Source organism: Pseudophryne corroboree, chromosome 6 (genome assembly GCF_028390025.1).
Source record: "Pseudophryne corroboree isolate aPseCor3 chromosome 6, aPseCor3.hap2, whole genome shotgun sequence".
Taxonomy (NCBI): Eukaryota; Metazoa; Chordata; class Amphibia; order Anura; family Myobatrachidae; genus Pseudophryne; species Pseudophryne corroboree.
The window spans coordinates 686,816,751-686,842,558 of NC_086449.1; the positions used below are offsets into that span (position 1 = coordinate 686,816,751).

Here is a 25,808-nt window from a genome sequence, read left to right on the forward strand (position 1 = left end):
GTCTATATTATCAGCAGACACAGTACGTTAGTCCACGGCTGTAGCTACCTCTGTGTTGGCACTCGGCAGTCCATCCATAATTGTATACCACCTACCCGTGGTTTTTTTTTTCTTTCTTCTTTATACATACTACTATAGTAGCTTACTGTAGCAGTCTGCGGTGCTGCTGAGCTGACAGTGTCCAGCAGGTCCGTCATCAGTCATTACATAATAAATATATAATATATACCTGTCCGGCTGCAGTACTAGTGATATTATATATACATATATATTGATTTCATCTCATTATCATCCAGTCTATATTATCAGCAGACACAGTACGTTAGTCCACGGCTGTAGCTACCTCTGTGTCGGCACTCGGCAGTCCATCCATAATTGTATACCACCTACCCGTGGTTGTTTTTTTTTTCTTCTTCTTTATACATACTACTATAGTAGCTTACTGTAGCAGTCTGTGGTGCTGCTGAGCTGACAGTGTCCAGCAGGTCCGTCATCAGTCATTACATAATAAATATATATACCTGTCCGGCTGCAGTACTAGTGATATTATATATACATATATATTGATTTCATCTCATTATCATCCAGTCTATATTATCAGCAGACACATTACGGTAGTCCACGGCTGTTGCTACCTCTGTGTCGGCACTCGGCAGTCCATCCATAATTGTATACCACCTACCCGTGGTTTTTTTTTTTCTTTCTTCTTTATACATACTACTATAGTAGCTTACTGTAGCAGTCTGCGGTGCTGCTGAGCTGACAGTGTCCAGCAGGTCCGTCATCTGTCATTACATAATAAATATATATACCTGTCCGGCTGCAGTACTAGTGATATTATATATACATATATATTGATTTCATCTCATTATCATTCAGTCTATATTATCAGCAGACACAGTACGGTAGTCCACGGCTGTAGCTACCTCTGTGTCGGCACTCGGCAGTCCATCCATAATTGTATACCACCTACCCGTGGTTTTTTTTTTTTCTTTCTTCTTTATACATACTACTATAGTAGCTTACTGTAGCAGTCTGCGGTGCTGCTGAGCTGACAGTGTCCAGCAGGTCCGTCATCAGTCATTACATAATAAATATATATACCTGTCCGGCTGCAGTACTAGTGATATTATATATACATATATATTGATTTCATCTCATTATCATCCAGTCTATATTAGCAGCAGACACAGTACGGTAGTCCACGGCTGTAGCTACCTCTGTGTCGGCACTCGGCAGTCCATCCATAAGTATACTAGTATCCATCCATCTCCATTGTTTACCTGAGGTGCCTTTTAGTTGTGCCTATTAAAATATGGAGAACAAAAATGTTGAGGTTCCAAAATTAGGGAAAGATCAAGATCCACTTCCACCTCGTGCTGAAGCTGCTGCCACTAGTCATGGCCGAGACGATGAAATGCCAGCAACGTCGTCTGCCAAGGCCGATGCCCAATGTCATAGTACAGAGCATGTAAAATCCAAAACACCAAATATCAGTAAAAAAAGGACTCCAAAACCTAAAATAAAATTGTCGGAGGAGAAGCGTAAACTTGCCAATATGCCATTTACCACACGGAGTGGCAAGGAACGGCTGAGGCCCTGGCCTATGTTCATGGCTAGTGGTTCAGCTTCACATGAGGATGGAAGCACTCAGCCTCTCGCTAGAAAAATGAAAAGACTCAAGCTGGCAAAAGCACCGCAAAGAACTGTGCGTTCTTCGAAATCCCAAATCCACAAGGAGAGTCCAATTGTGTCGGTTGCGATGCCTGACCTTCCCAACACTGGACGTGAAGAGCATGCGCCTTCCACCATTTGCACGCCCCCTGCAAGTGCTGGAAGGAGCACCCGCAGTCCAGTTCCTGATAGTCAGATTGAAGATGTCAGTGTTGAAGTACACCAGGATGAGGAGGATATGGGTGTTGCTGGCGCTGGGGAAGAAATTGACCAGGAGGATTCTGATGGTGAGGTGGTTTGTTTAAGTCAGGCACCCGGGGAGACACCTGTTGTCCGTGGGAGGAATATGGCCATTGACATGCCTGGTGAAAATACCAAAAAAATCAGCTCTTCGGTGTGGAAGTATTTCAACAGAAATGCGGACAACAGGTGTCAAGCCGTGTGTTGCCTTTGTCAAGCTGTAATAAGTAGGGGTAAGGACGTTAACCACCTCGGAACATCCTCCCTTATACGTCACCTGCAGCGCATTCATAATAAGTCAGTGACAAGTTCAAAAACTTTGGGTGACAGCGGAAGCAGTCCACTGACCAGTAAATCCCTTCCTCTTGTAACCAAGCTCACGCAAACCACCCCACCAACTCCCTCAGTGTCAATTTCCTCCTTACCCAGGATTGCCAATAGTCCTGCAGGCTATGTCACTGGCAATTCTGACGAGTCCTCTCCTGCCTGGGATTCCTCCGATGCATCCTTGAGTGTAATGCCTACTGCTGCTGGCGCTGCTGTTGTTGCTGCTGGGAGTCGATCGTCATCCCAGAGGGGAAGTCGTAAGCCCACTTGTACTACTTCCAGTAAGCAATTGACTGTCCAACAGTCCTTTGCGAGGAAGATGAAATATCACAGCAGTCATCCTGCTGCAAAGCGGATAACTGAGGCCTTGACAACTATGTTGGTGTTAGACGTGCGTCCGGTATCCGCCGTTAGTTCACTGGGAACTAGACAATTTCTTGAGGTAGTGTGCCCCCGTTACCAAATACCATCTAGGTTCCACTTCTCTAGGCAGGCGATACCGAGAATGTACACGGACATCAGAAAAAGACTCACCAGTGTCCTAAAAAATGCAGTTGTACCCAATGTCCACTTAACCACGGACATGTGGACAAGTGGAGCAGGGCAGGGTCAGGACTATATGACTGTGACAGCCCACTGGGTAGATGTATGGACTCCCGCCGCAAGAACAGCAGCGGCGGCACCAGTAGCAGCATCTCGCAAACGCCAACTCTTTCCTAGGCAGGCTACGCTTTGTATCACCGCTTTCCAGAATACGCACACAGCTGAAAACCTCTTACGGCAACTGAGGAAGATCATCGCGGAATGGCTTACCCCAATTGGACTCTCCTGTGGATTTGTGGCATCGGACAACGCTAGCAATATTGTGTGTGCATTAAATCTGGGCAAATTCCAGCACGTCCCATGTTTTGCACATACCTTGAATTTGGTAATGCAGAATTTTTTAAAAAACGACAGGGGTGTGCAAGAGATGCTGTCGGTGGCCAGAAGAATTGCGGGACACTTTCGGCGTACAGGCACCACGTACAGAAGACTGGAGCACCACCAAAAACGCCTGAACCTGCCCTGCCATCATCTGAAGCAAGAAGTGGTAACGAGGTGGAATTCAACCCTCTATATGCTTCAGAGGTTGGAGGAGCAGCAAAAGGCCATTCAAGCCTATACAATTCAGCACGATATAGGAGGTGGAATGTACCTGTCTCAAGCGCAGTGGAGAATGATTTCAACATTGTGCAAGGTTCTGATGCCCTTTGAACTTGCCACACGTGAAGTCAGTTCAGACACTGCCAGCCTGAGTCAGGTCATTCCCCTCATCAGGCTTTTGCAGAAGAAGCTGGAGACATTGAAGGAGGAGCTAACACAGAGCGATTCCGCTAGGCATGTGGGACTTGTGGATGGAGCCCTTAATTCGCTTAACAAGGATTCACGGGTGGTCAATCTGTTGAAATCAGAGCACTACATTTTGGCCACCATGCTCGATCCTAGATTTAAAGCCTACCTTGGATCTCTCTTTCCGGCAGACACAAGTCTGCTGGGGTTCAAAGACCTGCTGGTGACAAAATTGTCAAGTCAAGCGGAACGCGACCTGTCAACATCTCCTCCTTCACATTCTCCCGCAACTGGGGGTGCGAGGAAAAGGCTCAGAATTCCGAGCTCACCCGCTGGCGGTGATGCAGGGCAGTCTGGAGCGACTGCTGATGCTGACATCTGGTTCGGACTGAAGGACCTGACAACGATTACGGACATGTCGTCTACTGTCACTGCATATGATTCTCTCACCATTGAAAGAATGGTGGAGGATTATATGAGTGACCGCATCCAAGTAGGCACGTCACACAGTCCGTACTTATACTGGCAGGAAAAAGAGGCAATTTGGAGGCCCTTGCACAAACTGGCTTTATTCTACCTAAGTTGCCCTCCCACAAGTGTGTACTCCGAAAGAGTGTTTAGTGCCGCCGCTCACCTTGTCAGCAATCGGCGTACGAGGTTACATCCAGAAAATGTGGAGAAGATGATGTTCATTAAAATGAATTATAATCAATTCCTCCGTGGAGACATTGAACAGCAGCAATTGCCTCCACAAAGTACACAGGGAGCTGAGATGGTGGATTCCAGTGGGGACGAATTGATAATCTGTGAGGAGGGGGATGTACAAGGTGATATATCGGAGGATGATGATGAGGTGGACATCTTGCCTCTGTAGAGCCAGTTTGTGCAAGGAGAGATTAATTGCTTCTTTTTTGGTGGGGGTCCAAACCAACCCGTCATTTCAGTCACAGTCGTGTGGCAGACCCTGTCACTGAAATGATGGGTTGGTTAAAGTGTGCATGTCCTGTTTATACAACATAAGGGTGGGTGGGAGGGCCCAAGGACAATTCCATCTTGCACCTCTTTTTTCTTTAATTTTTCTTTGCCTCATGTGCTGTTTGGGGAGTATTTTTTGGAAGGGCCATCCTGCGTGACACTGCAGTGCCACTCCTAGATGGGCCCGGTGTTTGTGTCGGCCACTAGGGTCGCTTATCTTACTCACACAGCTACCTCATTGCGCCTCTTTTTTTCTTTGCGTCATGTGCTGTTTGGGGAGGGTTTTTTGGAAGGGACATCCTGCGTGACACTGCAGTGACACTCCTAGATGGGCCCGGTGTTTGTGTCGGCCACTAGGGTCGCTTATCTTACTCATACAGCTACCTCATTGCGCCTCTTTTTTTCTTTGCGTCATGTGCTGTTTGGGGAGGGTTTTTTGGAAGGTACATCCTGCGTGACACTGCAGTGCCACTCCTAGATGGGCCCGGTGTTTGTGTCGGCCACTAGGGTCGCTTATCTTACTCACACAGCTACCTCATTGCGCCTCTTTTTTTCTTTGCGTCATGTGCTGTTTGGGGAGGGTTTTTTGGAAGGGACATCCTGCGTGACACTGCAGTGCCACTCCTAGATGGGCCCGGTGTTTGTGTCGGCCACTAGGGTCGCTTATCTTACTCACACAGCTACCTCATTGCGCCTCTTTTTTTCTTTGCGTCATGTGCTGTTTGGGGAGGGTTTTTTGGAAGGGACATCCTGCGTGACACTGCAGTGCCACTCCTAGATGGGCCCGGTGTTTGTGTCGGCCACTAGGGTCGCTTATCTTACTCACACAGCTACCTCATTGCGCCTCTTTTTTTCTTTGCGTCATGTGCTGTTTGGGGAGGGTTTTTTGGAAGGGACATCCTGCGTGACACTGCAGTGCCACTCCTAGATGGGCCCGGTGTTTGTGTCGGCCACTAGGGTCGCTTATCTTACTCACACAGCTACCTCATTGCGCCTCTTTTTTTCTTTGCGTCATGTGCTGTTTGGGGAGGGTTTTTTGGAAGGGACATCCTGCGTGACACTGCAGTGCCACTCCTAGATGGGCCCGGTGTTTGTGTCGGCCACTAGGGTCGCTTATCTTACTCACACAGCTACCTCATTGCGCCTCTTTTTTTCTTTGCGTCATGTGCTGTTTGGGTAGGGTTTTTTGGAAGGGCCATCCTGCGTGACACTGCAGTGCCACTCCTAGATGGGCCAGGTGTTTGTGTCGGCCACTAGGGTCGCTTATCTTACTCACACAGCTACCTCATTGCGCCTCTTTTTTTCTTTGCGTCATGTGCTGTTTGGGGAGGGTTTTTTGGAAGGGCCATCCTGCGTGACACTGCAGTGCCACTCCTAGATGGGCCAGGTGTTTGTGTCGGCCACTAGGGTCGCTTATCTTACTCACACAGCTACCTCATTGCGCCTCTTTTTTCTTTGCGTCATGTGCTGTTTGGGGAGGGTTTTTTGGAAGGGCCATCCTGCGTGACACTGCAGTGCCACTCCTAGATGGGCCAGGTGTTTGTGTCGGCCACTAGGGTCGCTTAGCTTAGTCATCCAGCGACCTCGGTGCAAATTTTAGGACTAAAAATAATATTGTGAGGTGTGAGGTATTCAGAATAGACTGAAAATGAGTGGAAATTATGGTTTCTGAGGTTAATAATACTTTGGGATCAAAATGACCCCCAAATTCTATGATTTAAGCTGTTTTTTAGTGTTTTTTGAAAAAAACACCCGAATCCAAAACACACCCGAATCCGACAAAAAAAATTCGGTGAGGTTTTGCCAAAACGCGGTCGAACACAAAACACGGCCGCGGAACCGAACCCAAAACCAAAACACAAAACCCGAAAAATTTCAAGTGCACATCTCTAGGGAGCCCACACTATATACAGCACAGTAAAGGTAGGGAGCACACACTATATATAGCACAGTACAGGGAGGGAGCACACACTTCATACAGCACAGTACAGGGAGGGAGCACACACTACATACTGCACAGTACAGGGAGGGGGAGCACACACTACATACAGCACAGTACAGGGAGGGAGCACACACTTCATACAGCACAGTACAGGGAGGGGGCCAGTGCCGTAACTAGACATTTTAGCGCTGTGTGCAAGAAACAGCATCGGCGCCCCCCCCCCCCATATATACAAAACAGGGCCATTGCGCACATCAGGCGCGTGCCTAAACTATAGGAGCAAGACCACAGAGCTCCCTTTCACACATTATGGCAGCAAAGCCCCCCTTTTTTTACACATTAGGCAGGGTCCCCATTTTTACACATTACGGCAGCAGAGAGTCCCCTTTTTTACACATTACGGCAGCAGAGAGTTCCTTTTTTTACACATTACGGCAGCAGAGAGTCCCCTTTTTTACACATTACGGCAGCAGAGAGTCCCCTTTTTTACACATTACGGCAGCAGAGAGTCCCCTTTTTTACACATTAGGGCAGCAGAGAGTCCCCTTTTTTACACATTACGGCAGCAGAGAGTCCCCTTTTTTACACATTAGGGCAGCAGAGAGTCCCCTTTTTTACACATTACGGCAGCAGAGAGTCCCCTTTTTTACACATTACGGCAGCAAAGAGTCCCCTTTTTTACACATTACGGCAGCAGAGAGTCCCCTTTTTTTACACATTAGGGCAGCAGAGAGCCCCCTTTTTTACACATTAGGGCAGCAGAGAGTCCCCTTTTTTACACATTAGGGCAGCAGAGAGTCCCCTTTTTTACACATTAGGGCAGTAGAGTCCTCCTTTTTACACATTAAGCATGCAGGGTCCCCTGTTTACACATTAGGCAGATTCCTCTTTTTACACATTAGGAAGCAGAGTCCCCCTTTTAAATGAGATAGAGAGTGTGTGTGTGTGTGTGTGTGTGTGTGTGTGTGTGTGTGTGTGTGTGAGAGTGACAGTGTTTGTGTGTGTAAGTATTATACTTAACTGTGACCAGCTGGCAGAGTGGCAGGCCTCTCTTCTTCTCCTTCCTGGCTGCCTCCTCCTCCTCCTCCTCCAGCTCTCAACTCCTCGCAGTGCAGTCTCTCCCGAGTTGCAGGGGGTGGCGATCCGGCTGCTGCTCCTCCATCCTCTCTCCCCCGCGGCCCCCCCCCCCGGCGTGATGCAGTTAGGGAGCAGAAAGGGTAGCAGAGAGAGTGGGTGTAGGGAGCAGAGAGAGTGGGTGTAGGGATCAGTGAATGAGGGGAGCAGAGAGTTGGTGTAGGGAGCAGAGAGTGGGTGTAGGGAGCAGTGAGGGTGAGTATAGGGAGCAGTGAGTGAGGGGAGCAGAGCAAGTGGATGTAGGGAGCAGAGAGCGGGTATAGGGAGCAGAGAGTGGGTGTAGGAAGCAGTGAGGGTGAGTGTAGGGATCAGTGAGTGAGGGGAACAGAGCAAGTGGGTATAGGGAGCAGAGAGCGGGGGTAGGGAGCAGAGAGCGGGTGTAAGGAGCAGAGAGAGCGGGTGTAGGGAGCAGAGAGAGTGGGTGTAGGGAGTAGTGAGTGAGGGGAGCAGAGAGTGGGTGTAGGGAGTAGAGAGAGTGGGTGTAGGGAGTAGAGAGAGAGTGGGTGTAGGAAGCAGGGAGAGTGGGTGTAGGGAGCAGAGAGGGTGGGTGTAGGGAGCAGATAGGGTGGGTGTAGGAGCAGAGAGGGTGGGTGTAGGGAGCAGAGAATGAGGGGAGCAGAGAGTGTGTGTAGGAAGCAGTGAGTGTGAGGAGCAGAGCAAGCGGGTGTAGGGAGCAGAGAGCGGGTGTAGGGAGCAGAGAGCTGGTGTAGGGAGCAGAGAGTGGGTGTAGGGAGCAGTGAGGGTGAGTGTAGGGAGCAGTGAGTGAGGGGAGCAGAGCAAGTGGATGTAGGGAGCAGAGAGTGGGTGTAGGAAGCAGTGAGGGTGAGTGTAGGGATCAGTGAGTGAGGGGAACAGAGCAAGTGGGTGTAGGGAGCAGAGAGCGGGGGTAGGGAGCAGAGAGCGGGTGTAAGGAGCAGAGAGAGCGGGTGTAGGGAGCAGAGAGAGTGGGTGTAGGGAGTAGTGAGTGAGGGGAGCAGAGAGTGGGTGTAGGGAGTAGAGAGAGTGGGTGTAGGGAGTAGAGAGAGAGTGGGTGTAGGAAGCAGGGAGAGTGGGTGTAGGGAGCAGAGAGGGTGGGTGTAGGGAGCAGATAGGGTGGGTGTAGGAGCAGAGAGGGTGGGTGTAGGGAGCAGAGAATGAGGGGAGCAGAGAGTGTGTGTAGGAAGCAGTGAGTGTGAGGAGCAGAGCAAGCGGGTGTAGGGAGCAGAGAGCGGGTGTAGGGAGCAGAGAGCTGGTGTAGGGAGCAGAGAGTGGGTGTAGGGAGCAGTGAGGGTGAGTGTAGGGAGCAGTGAGTGAGGGGAGCAGAGCAAGTGGATGTAGGGAGCAGAGAGCGAGTATAGGGAGCAGAGAGTGGGTGTAGGAAGCAGTGAGGGTGAGTGTAGGGATCAGTGAGTGAGGGGAACAGAGCAAGTGGGTGTAGGGAGCAGAGAGCGGGGGTAGGGAGCAGAGAGCGGGTGTAGGAAGCAGTGAAGGTGAGTGTAGGGATCAGTGAGTGAGGGGAACAGAGCAAGTGGGTGTAGGGAGCAGAGAGCGGGGGTAGGGAGCAGAGAGCGGGTGTAAGGAGCAGAGAGAGCGGGTGTAGGGAGCAGAGAGAGTGGGTGTAGGGATCAGTGAATGAGGGGAGCAGAGAGTTGGTGTAAGGAGCAGAGAGTGGGTGTAGGGAGCAGTGAGGGTGAGTGTAGGGAGCAGTGAGTGAGGGGAGCAGAGCAAGTGGATGTAGGGAGCAGAGGGCGGGTATAGGGAGCAGAGAGTGGGTGTAGGAAGCAGTGAGGGTGAGTGTAGGGATCAGTGAGTGAGGGGAACAGAGCCAGTGGGTGTAGGGAGCAGAGAGCGGGGGTAGGGAGCAGAGAGCGGGTGTAAGGAGCAGAGAGAGCGGGTGTAAGGAGCAGAGAGAGTGGGTGTAGGGAGTAGTGAGTAAGGGGAGCAGAGAGTGGGTGTAGGGAGTAGAGAGAGAGTGGGTGTAGGAAGCAGGGAGAGTGGGTGTAGGGAGCAGAGAGGGTGGGTGTAGGGAGCAGAGAGGGTGGGTGTAGGGAGCAGAGAATGAGGGGAGCAGAGAGTGCGTGTAGGAAGCAGTGAGTGTGAGGAGCAGAGCAAGCGGGTGTAGGGAGCAGAGAGCGGGTGTAGGGAGCAGAGAGCGGGTGTAGGGAGCAGAGAGTGGGTGTAGGGAGCAGTGAGGGTGAGTGTAGGGAGCAGTGAGTGAGGGGAGCAGAGCAAGTGGATGTAGGGAGCAGAGAGTGGGTGTAGGAAGCAGTGAGGGTGAGTGTAGGGATCAGTGAGTGAGGGGAACAGAGTAAGTGGGTGTAGGGAGAAGAGAGCGGGGGTAGGAAGCAGAGAGCGGGTGTAAGGAGCAGAGAGAGCGGGTGTAGGGAACAGAGAGTGGGTGTAGGGAGCAGAGAGTGGGTGTAGGGAGCAGTGAGGGTGAGTGTAGGGATCAGTGAGTGAGGGGAGCAGAGCAAGTGTGTGTAGGGAGCAGAGAGCGGGTATAGGGAGCAGAGAGCGGGTATAGGGAGCAGAGAGTGGGTGTAGGAAGCAGTGAGGGTGAGTGTAGGGATCAGTGAGTGAGGGGAGCAGAGCAAGTGTGTGTAGGGAGCAGAGAGTGGGTGTAGGGAGCAGTGAGTAAGGGGAACAGAGCAAGTGGGTGACACTGAGGGGAGCAAAGCAAGTGGGTGACACTGAGAGGAGCAGAGAGACTGGGGTGTAGGGAACAGTGCATGTCAGTGGAGCTGCCAGTGCCGAGCTAAGTGTGCGTTAATGCTGCGGCTGCCACTTGTAACCTCCCCCCTCCACCTCCGCCTCCGTCTCTGTTACTCACCCCACACACTGCCTCTGGCTCGGTCCGCTCCTCTGCTTCTTCCGGCTCCCGCCGCCGAGTTCAAGGCAGAGCTCCGGAGATCGGAGCTCTGCACATCACCTGCGGGTGAGAGGGCGGGTGGGCGGCGGCCGCAAACTAATTACTGCGGGAGGTGGCGGCGGAGAAATGCGGAGAGCGAGTGTGCCGAGTGTGCCGGTTGCGCCTGCAGTGCCCATGTGCTGTGGGCGGCGCCCACTCGGTACACACGTCGTTACGGCACTGGAGAGGGCGCACACACTACATACCGCACAGTACAGGGAGGGGGAGCACACACTACATACAGCACAGTACAGGGAGGGGGAGCACACACTATATACAGCACAGCACAGGTAAGGAGCACACACTATATACAGCACAGTACAGAGAGGAGGAGCACACACAACATACAGCACAGTACAGGGAGGGAGCACACACTACATACAGCACAGTACAGGGAGGGGAAGCACATACTACATACAGCGTAGTACAGGGAGGGGGAGCACACACTACACACAGCACAGTACATGGAGGGGGAGCACAAACTACATACAGCACAGTACAGGGAGGGGGCGCACACACTACATACAGCACAGTACAAGGAGGGAGCACACACTACATACAGCACAGTACAGGGAGGGAGCACACACTACATATAGCACAGTACAGGGAGGGGGAGCACACACTATATACAGCACAGTACAGGGAAGGAGCACACACTATATACAGCACAGTACAGGGAAGGGGAGCACACACTATATACAGCACGGTACAGGGTGGGAGCACACACTATATACAGCACAGCACAGGGAGGGAGCACAAACTATATACAGCACAGTACAGGGAGGGAGCACACACTACATACCGCACAGTACAGGGAGGGGGAGCACACACTACATACAGCACAGTACAGGGAGGGGGTGCACACACTACATACAGCACAGTACATGGAGGGGGAGCACACACTACATACAGCACAGTACAGGGAGGGGGAGCACACACTACATACAGCACAGTACAGGGAGGGAGCACACACTACATACAGCACAGTACAGGGAGGGAGCACACACTACATACAGCACAGTACAGGGAGGGGGAGCACACACTATATACAGCACAGCACAGGGAAGGAGCACACACTATATACAGCACAGTACAGAGAGGAGGAGCACACACAACATACAGCACAGTACAGGGAGGGAGCACACACTACATACAGCACAGTACAGGGAGGGGAAGCGCACACTACATACAGCGTAGTACAGGGAGGGGGAGCACACACTACACACAGCACAGTACAGGAAGGGAGCACACACTATATACAGCACAGTAAAGGTAGGGAGCACACACTACATACAGCACAGTACAGAGAGGGAGCACACACTTCATACAGCACAGTACAGGGAGGTAGCACACACTACATACCGCACAGTACAGGGAGGGGGAGCACACACTACATACAGCACAGTACAGGGAGGGGGCGCACACTACATACAGCACAGTACAGGGAGGGGGAGCACACACTACATACAGCACAGTACAGGGAGGGGGAGCACACACTACATACAGCACAGTATAGGGAGGGAGCACACACTACATACAGCACAGTACAGGGAGGGAGCACACACTACATACAGCACAGTACAGGGAGGGAGCACACACTACATACAGCACAGTACAGGGAGGGAGCACACACTACATACAGCACAGTACAGGGAGGGAGCACACACTACATACAGCACAGTACAGGGAGGGAGCACACACTACATACAGCACAGTACAGGGTGGGAGCACACACTACATACAGCATAGTACAGGGTGGGAGCACACACTACATACAGCACAGTACAGGGTGGGAGCACACACTACATACAGCATAGTACAGGGAGGAGGAGCACACACTACATACAGCACAGTACAGGGAGGGAGCACACACTACATACAGCACAGTACAGGGAGGGGGAGCACACACTACATACAGCACAGTACAGGGTGGGAGCACACACTACATACAGCACAGTACAGGGTGGGAGCACACACTATATACAGCATAGTACAGGGTGGGAGCACACACTATATACAGCACAGTACAGGGAGGGAGCACACACTACATACAGCATAGTACAGGGAGGGAGCACACACAAGTAGTGAAACACAGACACAAGGGACCTGCGCAGCGGAATCTGTCCCAGTGGCCAATCCGCCCCTGATTACAGTACATACATAGCCACCACATTATTACATGAATAGCACCACATTACATGTATAGCACCACATTACACGCAGGGTCGGACTGGCCCACAGGGGAACAGGGGAAACCACCGGTGGGCCCTACTGCCTGTGGTCCCTCCTCCTCCTCCTCCTCTAGGGATCAAGTTCCAGGCTATCCTAGTGCACTGGATGTATGCATTATACATATGTTCCATTATATTTCACAATAATTTGGTTTATTATATATTTACCAAGGGGCACAGAACATGTAGTGGTTAGCCAAACCTCTGTGGTGGCTGGCCACGCCCCCACTGGAACCTGGCTACACCTTTAAGCATGGGCCCCTATATCAGCATTCCCCCGGTGGGCCCTTCATGCTCCAGTCTGACACTGATTAGATTACACGTATAGCACTGCATTACATACAGTACAGTACAGGGAGGGAGCAAACACTACATACAGCACAGTACAGGGAGGGAGCACACACTACATACAGCACAGTACAGGGAGGGAGCACACACTACATACAGCACAGTACAGGGAGGAGGAGCACACACTACATACAGCACAGTACAGGGAGGGAGCACACACTACATACAGCACAGTACAGGGAGGGGGAGCACACACTATATATAGCACAGTACAGGGAGGGAGCACACACTACAAACAGCACAGTACAGGAAGGGGGCACACACTACATACAGCACAGTACAGGGAGGGGGAGCACACACTACATACAGCACAGTACAGGGAGAGAGCACACACTACATACAGCATAGTACAGGGAGGGAGCACACACAAGTAGTGAAACACAGACACAAGGGACCTGCGCAGCGGAATCTGTCCCAGTGGCCAATCCGCCCCTGATTACAGTACAAACATAGCCACCACATTATTACATGAATAGCACCACATTACATGCAGAGCCGGATTAAGACCATGGGGGGCCCGGGGCACTTAAGAGAGTGGGGCCCCTAATAGAGAAGGCAGAAATAAAATAAAAAATAAAAAAAAATATATATATATACACACACATATATATATATATATATACACATATATATATATATTTGCCTCCCCAAGCAGCACACCCCCTGCCACACCGCAGATCGGATCTCTCTGAGCGACGGCTCAGCTGTCCAATAAAGTATGAATGAAGCAGCCTGCCGCTCAGTCATTGGCTGGGCACGCAGGCTGTTTCATTGATACATTATTGGACAGCTGAGCCGTCGCTCAGCTCAGCTGTCCTGTCTGTGTGCAGCTGTGCAGTGAGGACGGGAGCCGGGGAGCACAGCACCGCAGATCGGATCGGAAGAGAGATCCGATCTGCGGTGTGGCAGGGGGCCCTTTTGGAAAGGGGGGCCCGGGGTACGTATCCCCCGGGCCCCCCCCTTAATCCGGCTCTGATTACATGTATAGTACCACATTACACGTATAGCACTGCATTACATGTATAGCACCACACTATGGTGGTCATTTTGAGTTGTTCGCTCGCTAGTAGTTTTTAGCAGCTGTGCAAACGCTATGCCGCTTCCCACTGGGAGTGTATTTTAGCTTAGCAGAAGTGCGAACGAAAGGATCGCAGAGCGGCGGCAAACCTTTTTTGTGCTGTTTTAGAGTAGCTCAAAACCTACTCAGCGCTTGCGATCACTTCAGACTATTCAGTTCCTGTTTTGACGTCACAAACACGCCCTGCATTCGCCCAGCCACGCCTGCGTTTTTCATGGCATGCCTGCATTTTTAAGAACATTTCCCTGAAAACGGTCAGTTGACACCCAGAATCGCCCACTTCATGTCAATCACTCTGCGGCCAGCAGTGCGACTGAAAAACTTCACTGTACCTTGGTTGTCATTCTGAGTTGTTCGCTCGTTATTTTTTTCTCGCAACGGAGCGATTAGCCGCTAATGCGCATGCGCAATGTCCGCACTGCGACTGCGCCAAGTAAATTTGCTATGCAGTTAGGTATTTTACTCACGGCATTACGAGGTTTTTTCTTCGTTCTGGTGATCGGTGTGTGATTGACAGGAAGTGAGTGTTTCTGGGCGGAAACTGGGCGTTTTATTGGTGTGTGCGAAAAAACGCTACCGTTTCTGTGAAAAACGCGGTAGTGGCTGGAGAAACGGAGGCGTGTCTGGGCGAACGCTGGGTGTGTTTGTGACGTCAAACCAGGAACGACAAGCACTGAACTGATCGCAGATGCCGAGTAAGTCTGGAGCTACTCAGAAACTGCTAAGAACTGTCTATTCGCAATTTTGAGAATCTTTCGTTCGCAATTTTACTATGCTAAGATTCACTCCCAGTAGGCGGGCCCTTGTGTGAAACAACATAGTTCGTTGTAATAGTACGCGCATACACATTGCTCCACATGCGCAGAAGTGCCATTTTTTTGCCTCATCGCTGCACAGCGAACGAATGCAGCTAGCGCTCAACTCGGAATGACCACCTATATGTATAGCACCGCACACAAATACAGTAGCACCATACAGTATAACACAAATAGCACCACATTACAGGTATTGTACCACACTACACGTATAGCACCACATCACACGTATAGCACCTCATTACACAAATAGAACCGCATCACATATGTAGCCACCGCATTACATACGTAGCCACCGTATTACATAAATAGGCCCATCATCATGAACAGACATTGGGCAGCTATAGGGCTGAAGGACTTTGCATTAGAGATTGTCCCAGGGCTGGCTGTGAGTGGTGCCTGATCAGCTGCAATCCTAAGAACAAGGTACATCCTGCTCCTGTCCAGTCCCCAAACCATATAGTGTGACCAGGGATGCCCTAACCCTTACACCATCATGATAATGCAAATAATGTAATTAAAAATAACCTCTCTGTCGGGTCCCCTTAAGTGCTCAGTTGCCGCTCTGGCCAGTTCAGTGAGAGAGCGGGAGCTAGGGTGGTGGTGGGTTTAGTGAACCCGGCTCTGGCCATCACTATGCTGCTGCTCCCAGGCCGGGCTCGTTGAAGAGACCTTTGGCCAGGCCATAGAGACGATGCTGCCTAGCTGGTTAACTTTCTCCAGGTCCCCCATTGGTAGAAAAGCTTCACCACTTTTCACGGCTAGCAGCACCCAGAAATGACTGCTAGCCTAACTCCGGATTGCATTCCAATGAACCGCAAGTACTGGATGCAGTGTGAGCCAGCCCAACCTGAGTGTGAATCGGCCTGGCTGAGTGGGAAATGGGACTGGTACATCGGAATCTGTCATGGTGTCCTGGTGGGCCAATCCGCCCCTGTGTGTAACTAACAGTTTGCCAGGATGGCACTTGTCAAGTTGTCACTGTTGTCAGGTACACCGGAGGGAGCGGGCTTTTGTTCTGAGCTCCTTGCTCTGAGCTCACAGAGCTTCCATGATGTTGTGGCCCTGAAGTACAGTGTGCATAATAGCGCAACATTGCAATGCAGCTGAACAGAAGGTTTAGTGAAGTAATTAATTTTGCCAGAGGTGAGTGGATCTGTGGGTATGACAATGTCTAAAAGTTTAATTGATGCGTGTATGTGTGTGTGTAGAACTGAAGTGGCTTTCCGTATATATTTAATATAGATTCTGGTTTTATGGGTGCAAATTTACAGCAGTTTTCTATCCTACTGTATATTTCTGTATTTGTATAGTTTCATATATTATAATAGATTGACATGTTATGTTAACACGCAACCCGACAGCCCAAAATTTGACAATTGCTTTTTTTTAAATGTGTGCACCAATTGATGCCCCATCCACATTGTAGCTCCACCCACAATATGCACAGCTCTGCCCAGTAATGGCCCTGCCTATTTTGTCAGTTATGGGCCCCACAATTTCTGATGGCAGCCCTAAGCACAAGTCACTCCGGAGGTCCTACCAGTTTCATCTGAGCCTACATGGAGTCACGTCATTTAACAACAATAGTAAATAAGCAACTGAAAAACACTAAAATGCATGAAACATAAATAAGTATTTAATGGATAATAACTTAAACAATATATATATTTTTCTTCTGGGATATCATCCCTTCCCCCTTAGTTTAGACAAGAAGTTTTCCAGGGACTGCCCACCTGCTGGTATATCGCCTCACTACTCTTCTCTTTGTCTTTTCTCCTGTCTCCTTGTTTAGGTTAGGCTAGAGCAGGGAAGTTTGATATTTTTTCTCTCCAAGGCTTTCCTCTTATATTTACCCAGCAATGTGCTTTCCTGAAACCACAGCCTGTGGTGGGGTGGCTCCCTGGGGGGATGCTATTGTACAGAATGTTAGGGTAGTGTGGCCTCTATGAGAATCCTGCTCATTGCAGCTGAGAGATGGCCAGACAGGTTGCATATGATTGGGTTCGGCTCCTGCAAGAAAACACCGCTTCCGGCATCATACACATGGTGCTTCTGGGTTCACGCCATCACATAATCACACCGCCGGGCCTACCTCCCAGTGTACCGCTCAGGTCCGTGAATGCACAACATGGAGTCCTACTTAAACATGGTGCCATGCATTGACCAGCGTGCACCACTCAAGGGAACTGATGGTTTTTATTCTGCCTGCAAAGTAAAGCCTGTGTCTGCCTCAGTACACCTATTATGGATGGAGTGCCTTCACCACCATAAGCCTGAAAATTCCCAGCAGAGGTAAGTTTTTTATTAATGGGCTTCTTATTATGCTAAATTTAGGTTAGGCATTAAATAGGCTTATTTATTATTTTACATTGTGTCTGCATCAACAAGACTAGTTGGGAAGGAAACGTGTTCTAAAGAGGAGTTTTTGAGTTGGCAAAAGTCTAAAAGATCCAGGTCTCAGACAAGTTTTAAGTATGATCATAATCCAAGTGTTATCAGATGGGCCTTTTGAGGATGATATAAATTATATTTCTAGTGAAGAGTCTAGATAATTATGGGAGCGGAACAGTATCCTTTGTTTGAATACGGATTCAAAAAGAGTAGATGTTTGACTGTTCATAAAGTCATAAAAGAGTTACTTTCTAAAGAATGGCAGAGTCTGGATAAATAGACAAGGAAAGTTGTCTCAAATTGAGCAAAAATGTACCCTATTAAAGATCATCAATTTCTTAATTGGAGTATTATACCTAAAGTTGATGCAGCTGTATCTGAATTACCCTCTAAAACCATTATACCATTAGAAAATGGTGCACCTTTTTCATTACATAAATAATGGACAGGAGGATAGAAAGTTCACTGTGGAACAGTGTTTGCTGTGTCTTTAAAAGCTGGAGTAGCTATAATGTAGCTTCTGTTCCTAGAGCTTTAAGATTATGGAGGCTCCCCATACATACAGATTTTGAAGAGAAAATTTCCAAACCTTTATGTTTTAAGGAGTCTGGAAATGATGAAAAAAACATTGAATTCCTATATGAATCTTCTTTGGATGTAGTTATCTTTACTGCTAAAGCTGTAGCATCAGGAGTTACAGCAAGAAGGGCATTATGACTGCACTCCTGGTCTGCAGATGCCCATTCCAAAAAATAATAATAATTGGTGACCTTACCCTCTCAGGGTTCATTTTTATTTGGCACCAAACTGGAAGATATGATACAAAGGCTGACAGGTAGAAGACTCACTCAGGATAGAAGATATAGGTTTTCCCTACACTCGCCAACCAGACAACAGTTTAAAGAAGCAAGGACCTCTGGACTGGCAGACACTATTACAGATGATATTCTGGTGTGTCAAGGCAGTCCTTCCATAAGGAATATAGAATGGATAATACCAGACAATGACTACTATGTCCCTATTCTAGAAGATGCAAGGTTTTAGAAATTTGCAGAATGGGGGAAGACTTTAGTGGAAGACAATTGGGTTTTAAATATTGTACCAAATGGTTACCATATACAGTTTGTTAAAGATTCCAAGAGCAAACGTATTTGTAAATAAAAAATGCCAAGCCTACCAAGAAATGCCAAGAAAGTTTAGGACACCTGTCAGATTCTCAGGCTATGGAATCAGTGCAAATTTTTTTTTAAATGTTTTTATCCAATTTATTTATTTTAAAGAAAAAGAAAATTAGGTTTTAGGACAATTCTGTACCTCAAGGAATTGAACCAGTTTGTGAAAGAAAACCATTCCGAATGGAAAACTTAAAATTGATCTTTCCAGGTTTAAGAAGAAAAGATTTCCTAGCCTCAATAGGTTTAAGATATGCTCAATTTCATGTGCCAGTCAATCGACAAAGTCAAACGTTTCTCAGATTCTGTGTTCAAGGCAGACACATCCAATTTACCTATCTCCCATTTGGCCTATCAACATCACCAAGAACATTCACAAAGGTTCTTATAACAATGATGACTTGTCTGAGGAAACAATACATGGAAATTTGGCCATATCTTGATGACATTTTAATTCAGGGAGATTCGAAGAGTTGGTACAGAAGAATTTGTATCAAGCAACACAATTTTACAAAGTTTTCATGGTTGAATCATAAATTGAAAACAAAACAAAAAAGGTACTTTGTGCCAGTTCGAAGAATCCAGTTTCTGAGTGTACAAATAGACATGCTCTCATACGATGTCACTCTCAGAGGAGAGATATACAGATGTTTCCTCTTACATCCTTGCTGCAGTCACACTAAACAGCCTTGCATGTTCCATGCAAAAGAATATAATAGCAGATTGTTTAAGCGTGAAGGAGGTTCTTCCTGGAGAGTGGTAACTGAACACCAATATATTTTAAGCAGGTGGTGATCAAGTTTGGTCAACCAGATTTGTACCTCACGGCAACACACTTGACCAAGAACATCAGATGTTTTTTTTGTCTAGATATTATCTTATGGAAACAAGCGGAATAGATGCTCTCTCAGTACAGTGGATCTTCCAACCAGGTTACGTCTTCTCACCATTTTCTCCGATAGAAAAGGAATTATCAGTGAGTATAATTCACTGATATCAATGTCATAAGGCAAGCAACCAAATTGATTAAGGGTCTAGAGGCATTGGACTCTGAGGAAAGGCTTACTAGGCTAGATATGTTTATTATGGATGGAGTGCCTTCACCACCATAAGCCTGAAAATTCCCAGCAGAGGTAAGTCCTTATTAATGGACTTCTTATTATGCTAAATTTAGGTTAGTCATTAAATAAGCTTTTTTTACTCTTTTACATTGTGTCTGCAGCAACAAGACTTAGGAAGGAAACTTGTTCTAAAGAGTTTTTGAGTTTGCAAAAGTCTAAAAGATCCAGGTCTCAGACAAGTTTAGATTATAATCATATTTCAAGTGTTATCAGATGGGCCTTTTGAGGATAATATAAATGATATTTCTAATGAGGAGTCTGGATAATTATGGGAGTGGAACAGTATCAGTACAGTGGACCTTCCAACCAGGTTATGTCTTCCCACCATTTTCTCTGATAGAAAAGGAATTATCTGTGAGTATAATTCACTGATATCAATGTCATAAGGCAAGCAACCAAATTGATTAAGGGTCTAGAGACACTGGACTCTGAGGAAAGGCTTACTAGGCTAGATATTTTTACACTCGAAAAGAGGCGGTTAAGAAGGGACATTATAAATATTGACAAATATATAAAAGGACAATACAAGACCTTTCAGGCGATTTGTTTTAAAAAAAAAATCTCTGCTCAGGACACGCGGACACCCTCTCAGACTAGAGGACAGGAAATTTAATACCATACGAAGGAAAGGGTTCTTAACAGTAAGGGCAGTAAGGTTTCAGAATTCTCTGTCAGAGAAGGTAGTAATGGTGGACTCAGTCGATAAGTTTGAAAATGGATTAGATAAATTCCTAACTGAAAGCAATATCCAAGGGTACAGCATTTAAGAAAAAGCATGAATGATAGTTGATATTAGACTAATAAACATAACTTCATCCGGGTAATTATAGTAAACCGATAGTTACATTCAGAATAGCGTAAGGATTACATTACAGGTTGAACACGATAGACATTTTCTCTTTTTTCAACCTCATCAACTACAGTATGTTACTATAATTGTTTTATTTCTCACTTAGGGCCTTATTCAGCATGAGTTGTAGTTGTGCGAAAATTCGCACAAATGCAACCCTTCACATTAACATGCAGGGGGGATGTCCAGCACAGGGCAAGTCTGCCCCACATGCCGGGTCCTGCTCTCACCGCTAACATGCATACTCCTTGCTCAATAGTGATTTCAGCACCATTATGATTCATGCTGAATCGTCCCCTTAATACATTACGATGAAAGGTGTGTTAACAATGATGCCATCTTGCAGACTATAGTTTTGTAATCAGTAAGAGAGATGGATCAATGGAGCTAAAAATACAAATCATGTCTTCTTTGTGCTCATATGCTCCTGTGTTTTGCAATTGCTCCTGCTTTTCTGGAGTCTCACAGGGATTAGATTAATAAAGTATTAACGTATTCAGTATGAAAAGCCGGTGGTCAGTATCCTGACGCCGGCATCCCGATCGCGGCAATGCCAACAGGGGTGCATTATGTAAGGTAACCTACCTCTCCTACCCCTAAACCTCCCTGTCCAGAGCCTAATCCTGACCTCCCCTATTTGTACCTAACCCTAACCTCCCCTCGGTGGTGCCTAAACCTAACCCACCTTTCCTGCAGCCTAAACCTAACCCTCCCCGCTTAGTGCCTAACACTATCACTTCCCCGGTGGTGTCTAACCCTAACCCCCCCTCTCTACACCCTAACCTCTCCCACCTTGCAGCCTAACCCTAACCCCCCCGGAGTATTCATACCTAACCCCCCTCCCGCAGCCTAAACCTAAGGTGGCCATTAATACTTACCTTCGGGATCCTGACTGTCAGGATTCTGTCGTCAGGATCCTAACTTTTTGGGGATTCCATTGTCTGTGTTCTCACGGCTGTTGGGTTTCCGGTGTCTGTATTACGGCAGCGGGATCCCGACAGCCAGGATACTGAACTTATACCATATCAACATTTTCATTAAAGATGGCTGAGAGACCTTGCCATATATGAGTAGTAGTAGCATTCCATACTTCCCATTTGTCTACTTTTACTTTGACTAAGAGGGGCAATAACAGTGGGAAGGATGCACTATCCTCAAGAATGCTGTTAAACCTCCAGAAAATGCAGTTTTCTGAGGTTTGACCACATTTCCCATATGCATCAAGCTCCGGAAAGTAATACATACCCAATAGGCAGTGCCACCTGTAGATTGTGTTGGCTAACAGCAGCCTTCAGCTTCCCCGAGATGAAACCACGCAAGCAAATAAGGACTCCGGGCTGGAAGTTCTCTAATCGCAAAGGACAGCTCTAATTGGAAGAGTTGTTCTTTCAAATTTGAACCTCAATTGCACATGGATACGGCGTTAATGAACGCTGCTAAGTATGTGATCAATGGTGCATACCTCCCAAATTTTGGCATCAGTGATTCGGGATCTTCGTGTGTCTGAGGCACGAACGACCCGAAAAGGGGGCATGACCTCATGGGTGAGGGTGTGTCACCTCAGCTGAGTGGGCATGGCCTCACAATACGGACCCGTTTTCTGCATTTTGGGGGTGTGCCCAGCACTCCCTGAGCAGCTGGGCAGTCTCTGGCTCACTTGCAGCGGATGATCAAAGGTTCCCCCAGCTGCCCCCCTGCCCGCGGAACACTGCTGCCCACGGGTGGGACAGCGGCACAGTGTCCAAATAGTGGGACTGTCCCACTGGAATCGGGACAGTTGGGAGGTATGGTGGTGGTATGTATTGGATTCAAAGGGGGAGATTCAATTGTTTGAAAAGTCAGTTGGGAGTCTGTTATTTCCTATCTAATAGACAGGTAAAAAGTAAAAACAGACACCCAAGTGGCTTTTTAAACATTTGAATCTCCCCCAAAATGTGATGTGTGATGCATCCCACCTGGTATTATTTAATCGCACCTAAAACAAAGGCATTACCAATGTTTTTTTTATTGCCATAATTTATATAACATATAGATTGTAGTCATACAGTATTCCCGGGATCTTATGAGTCCAAATAAAAGTAAGAATATACGTGATTGAAGGAGTGCAAAAATCAGCTGTCTGTACTTTGTTTAATTGTTTTAAATTTGGTCATGTGTACATTACATCACAGTCATCTACTGGAACAGTAGTTAAAAGTGACAGCGCATACAGTATAATTTATTTGGATAAGATATGAAGAAGTTGGAATGCAAATCTTAATGTGCTGTGTGGCTAGCTCAGGCATTCCCAACCGCGGTCCTCAAGGCACACCAACAGTGCAGGTTTTAGTGATATCCAGGCTTCAGCACAGGTGACATAATTAGTAGCTCAGTTATTTTGATTTAACCATCTGTGCTGCAGCCTGGATATCACCAAAACCTGCACTGTTGGTGTGCCTTGAGGACCGTGGTTGGGAATGCCTGGGCTAGCTAAACACAACAGCCTTTCAAAGAATGTGCTACATACTGTACTTGCATTTTTCATGTTTGCAGATATTTACTCGAAATTTCTTCTTTAGAAGATTGTCTTAACCCTTACTGTTGGCAATTTCCACCTAATGCGGCGCCATCACTACTTCTTTCTAAAGAAATGAGGAGCGATGAGTGAGGAAACCGATGACAGTTATTTATGCAATTTAAGCCTCTATACTGTGCTAAGAAAAATGCAGGGGAAGGTTACTTTCAGTTTATTTCTGTTTGGAGTATGAAATTGAGCCTATGGTAAAAAGCAATTTAGCTTGCATACAATGTTCAACAGTATTCAATGCATACAAACTGATTTTAAAATTTTTGTCTCTGGGAAAAGTCCAGGGACCAGAGGCGGAACTGGTGCATTGCACTGAGGACCCCTGCAGTAAAGGAGCCTGCAGCCAGCAGAATTACAATGAGTCAATGAGGCTCATTATTTACAGCGGGCTGGCAGTCCTCAACTAACGCCGAACTGCTGAGATGCTGACTGCCTTCTATCACTCACAAGCTAAGGCTGGTGTTAGTATTACAGGGTGTAGTATTCTAGCTCTATCTAGGGTCCGCCTCTCACAGCAGCACGGTCTCCTGTCAGCTGGGTGATGACTCTTGTCTTCAGCTGCACCTCCGTTGTAAGATCCACCTCGAGAAATTGCTCTACCCACCTGCCGGGCTTTCACCTGTGCTGGGATCCGGTCATGCTGCGGTGCCCACGCAGCCACTAATTATGCTCACTCCACTTAGATGCAGCTCACAGACAGCTGCCATCAGCGGAACACAAGCAGTGTGACCCGTTCCTGCCACAGCCACCTCAGAGCTCCCAACGGTCAGTGTGGGCTCCTATGTATAATAATTATTTGCAATAAGTGTGTGGATGCTTCCCTGTGTGTCAGCGTGTGATGGCTTCAGTTCATGTAGGACTTACTTGCTCCCCTCCCCAGTGCCTGGGCTGTCCTCCCCAGCCACTGTCTTTGTGCTTGACACTGTCACCAATGTTAAACAGTGTTGGCTAATATGTACAGTAGCTGGCTGGCAGACTTCCTAAAATCCTCATGACTACATACACAGAATACTATAAAATAATAATAATAATAATAATAATAATAATAATAATAATAATAATAATAATAATAAGTAAAAGTCTCATAAGGAAGCCCTTTTTGTTAAGATGTGATACCCCTGGTATGTCTTTATTGAGGGTGCTTAGTGAGGTATCACATAAGGTGCACTACTACTGTGTGGGCATAACGTGTGAAGGGCTCTACTACTGTGTGACATAATATGTATAATGGGTACTACTGTTTGTCATAACGTTTATAACGGGTACTACTGTGTGGCGTAACATGTAAAAGACATACTACTGTGTTGCGTAATGTGTATGTTGAGTACTACTGTGTGGCTTAACATGTTTAAGGGGTACTACTGTGTGGCGTAACGTGTATAAGGAGTACTACTGTGTGGCGTGACGTGTATAAGGAGTACTATTGTGTGGTATAATGTGTATAAGGAGTACTGTTGTGTGACATAACGTGTATAAAGGATACTGCTGTGTGGTGTAACATGTATAGGGACTACACCCCTTTTTAATGAGACTATCCCTATTTGGAATATCTGGTGGGGCCCAATGCATATTGTTGCACTTGGGCCTACCACTCACTAGTTCTGCCACTGCCAAAGAGGAGATGCAGGTGGGCACTGATGGGCTGGGGACAAATTCTTTGCTTCATAATATCATTTCTCTATCGTCCTAATTGGATGCTGGGGTTCCTGAAAGGACCATGGGGAATAGCGGCTCCGCAGGAGACAGGGCACAAAAGTAAAGCTTTTACAGGTCAGGTGGTGTGTACTGGCTCCTCCCCCTATGACCCTCCTCCAGACTCCAGTTAGATTTTTGTGCCCGGCCGAGAAGGGTGCAATTCTAGGTGGCTCTCATAAAGAGCTGCTTAGAGAGTTTAGCTTAGGTTTTTTATTTTACAGTGATTCCTGCTGGCAACAGGATCACTGCAACGAGGGACAGAGGGGAGAAGAAGTGAACTCACCTGCGTGCAGGATGGATTGGCTTCTTGGCTACTGGACATGAAGCTCCAGAGGGACGATCACAGGTACAGCCTGGATGGTCACCGGAGCCACGCCGCCGGCCCCCTCACAGATGCTGAAGCAAGAAGAGGTCCAGAATCGGCGGCTGAAGACTCCTGCAGTCTTCTTAAGGTAGCGCACAGCACTGCAGCTGTGCGCCATTTTCCTCTCAGCACACTTCACACGGCAGTCACTGAGGGTGCAGGGCGCTGGGGGGGGGGCGCCCTGGGAGGCAAATGAAAACCTTTAAAAAGGCTAAAAATACCTCACATATAGCCCCAGAGGCTATATGGAGATATTTACCCCTGCCTAAATGTACTAAATAGCGGGAGACGAGCCCGCCGAAAAAGGGGCGGGGCCTATCTCCTCAGCACACGGCGCCATTTTCTGTCACAGCTCCGCTGGTCAGGAAGGCTCCCAGGTCTCTCCCCTGCACTGCACTACAGAAACAGGGTATAACAGAGAGGGGGGGCAAAATAAATGGCAATATATTAATATAAAAGCAGCTATAAGGGAGCACTTAATCATAAGGCTATCCCTGTCATATATAGCGCTTTTTGGTGTGTGCTGGCAGACTCTCCCTCTGTCTCCCCAAAGGGCTAGTGGGTCCTGTCTTCGTATAGAGCATTCCCTGTGTGTCTGCTGTGTGTCGGTATGTGTGTGTCGACATGTATGAGGACGTTATTGGTGTGGAGGCGGAGCAATTGCCA

The 25,808-nt window shown here is 47.8% G+C and overlaps 1 protein-coding gene across 3 annotated transcripts in view; it reads left to right on the plus strand.

The window, feature by feature from the left end:
* The window catches only part of LOC134933240 (uncharacterized), a 265,045-nt gene that overhangs the window by 17,083 nt on the left and 222,154 nt on the right, over positions 1 to 25,808 (plus strand). Inside the window, exon 1 of one of the 3 annotated variants that reach the window (XM_063928297.1) lies at positions 23,425 to 23,848. The exons of 1 other annotated variant lie outside the window; for it this stretch is intronic. In XM_063928297.1, coding sequence (XP_063784367.1) covers positions 23,767 to 23,848 — 82 coding nt within the window. In that variant the 5' untranslated portion in view covers positions 23,425 to 23,766. Of the gene's footprint in view, positions 1 to 23,424; positions 23,849 to 25,808 lie in introns of those variants that run through there. One more of the 3 variants, XR_010179648.1, reaches the window with a different exon arrangement.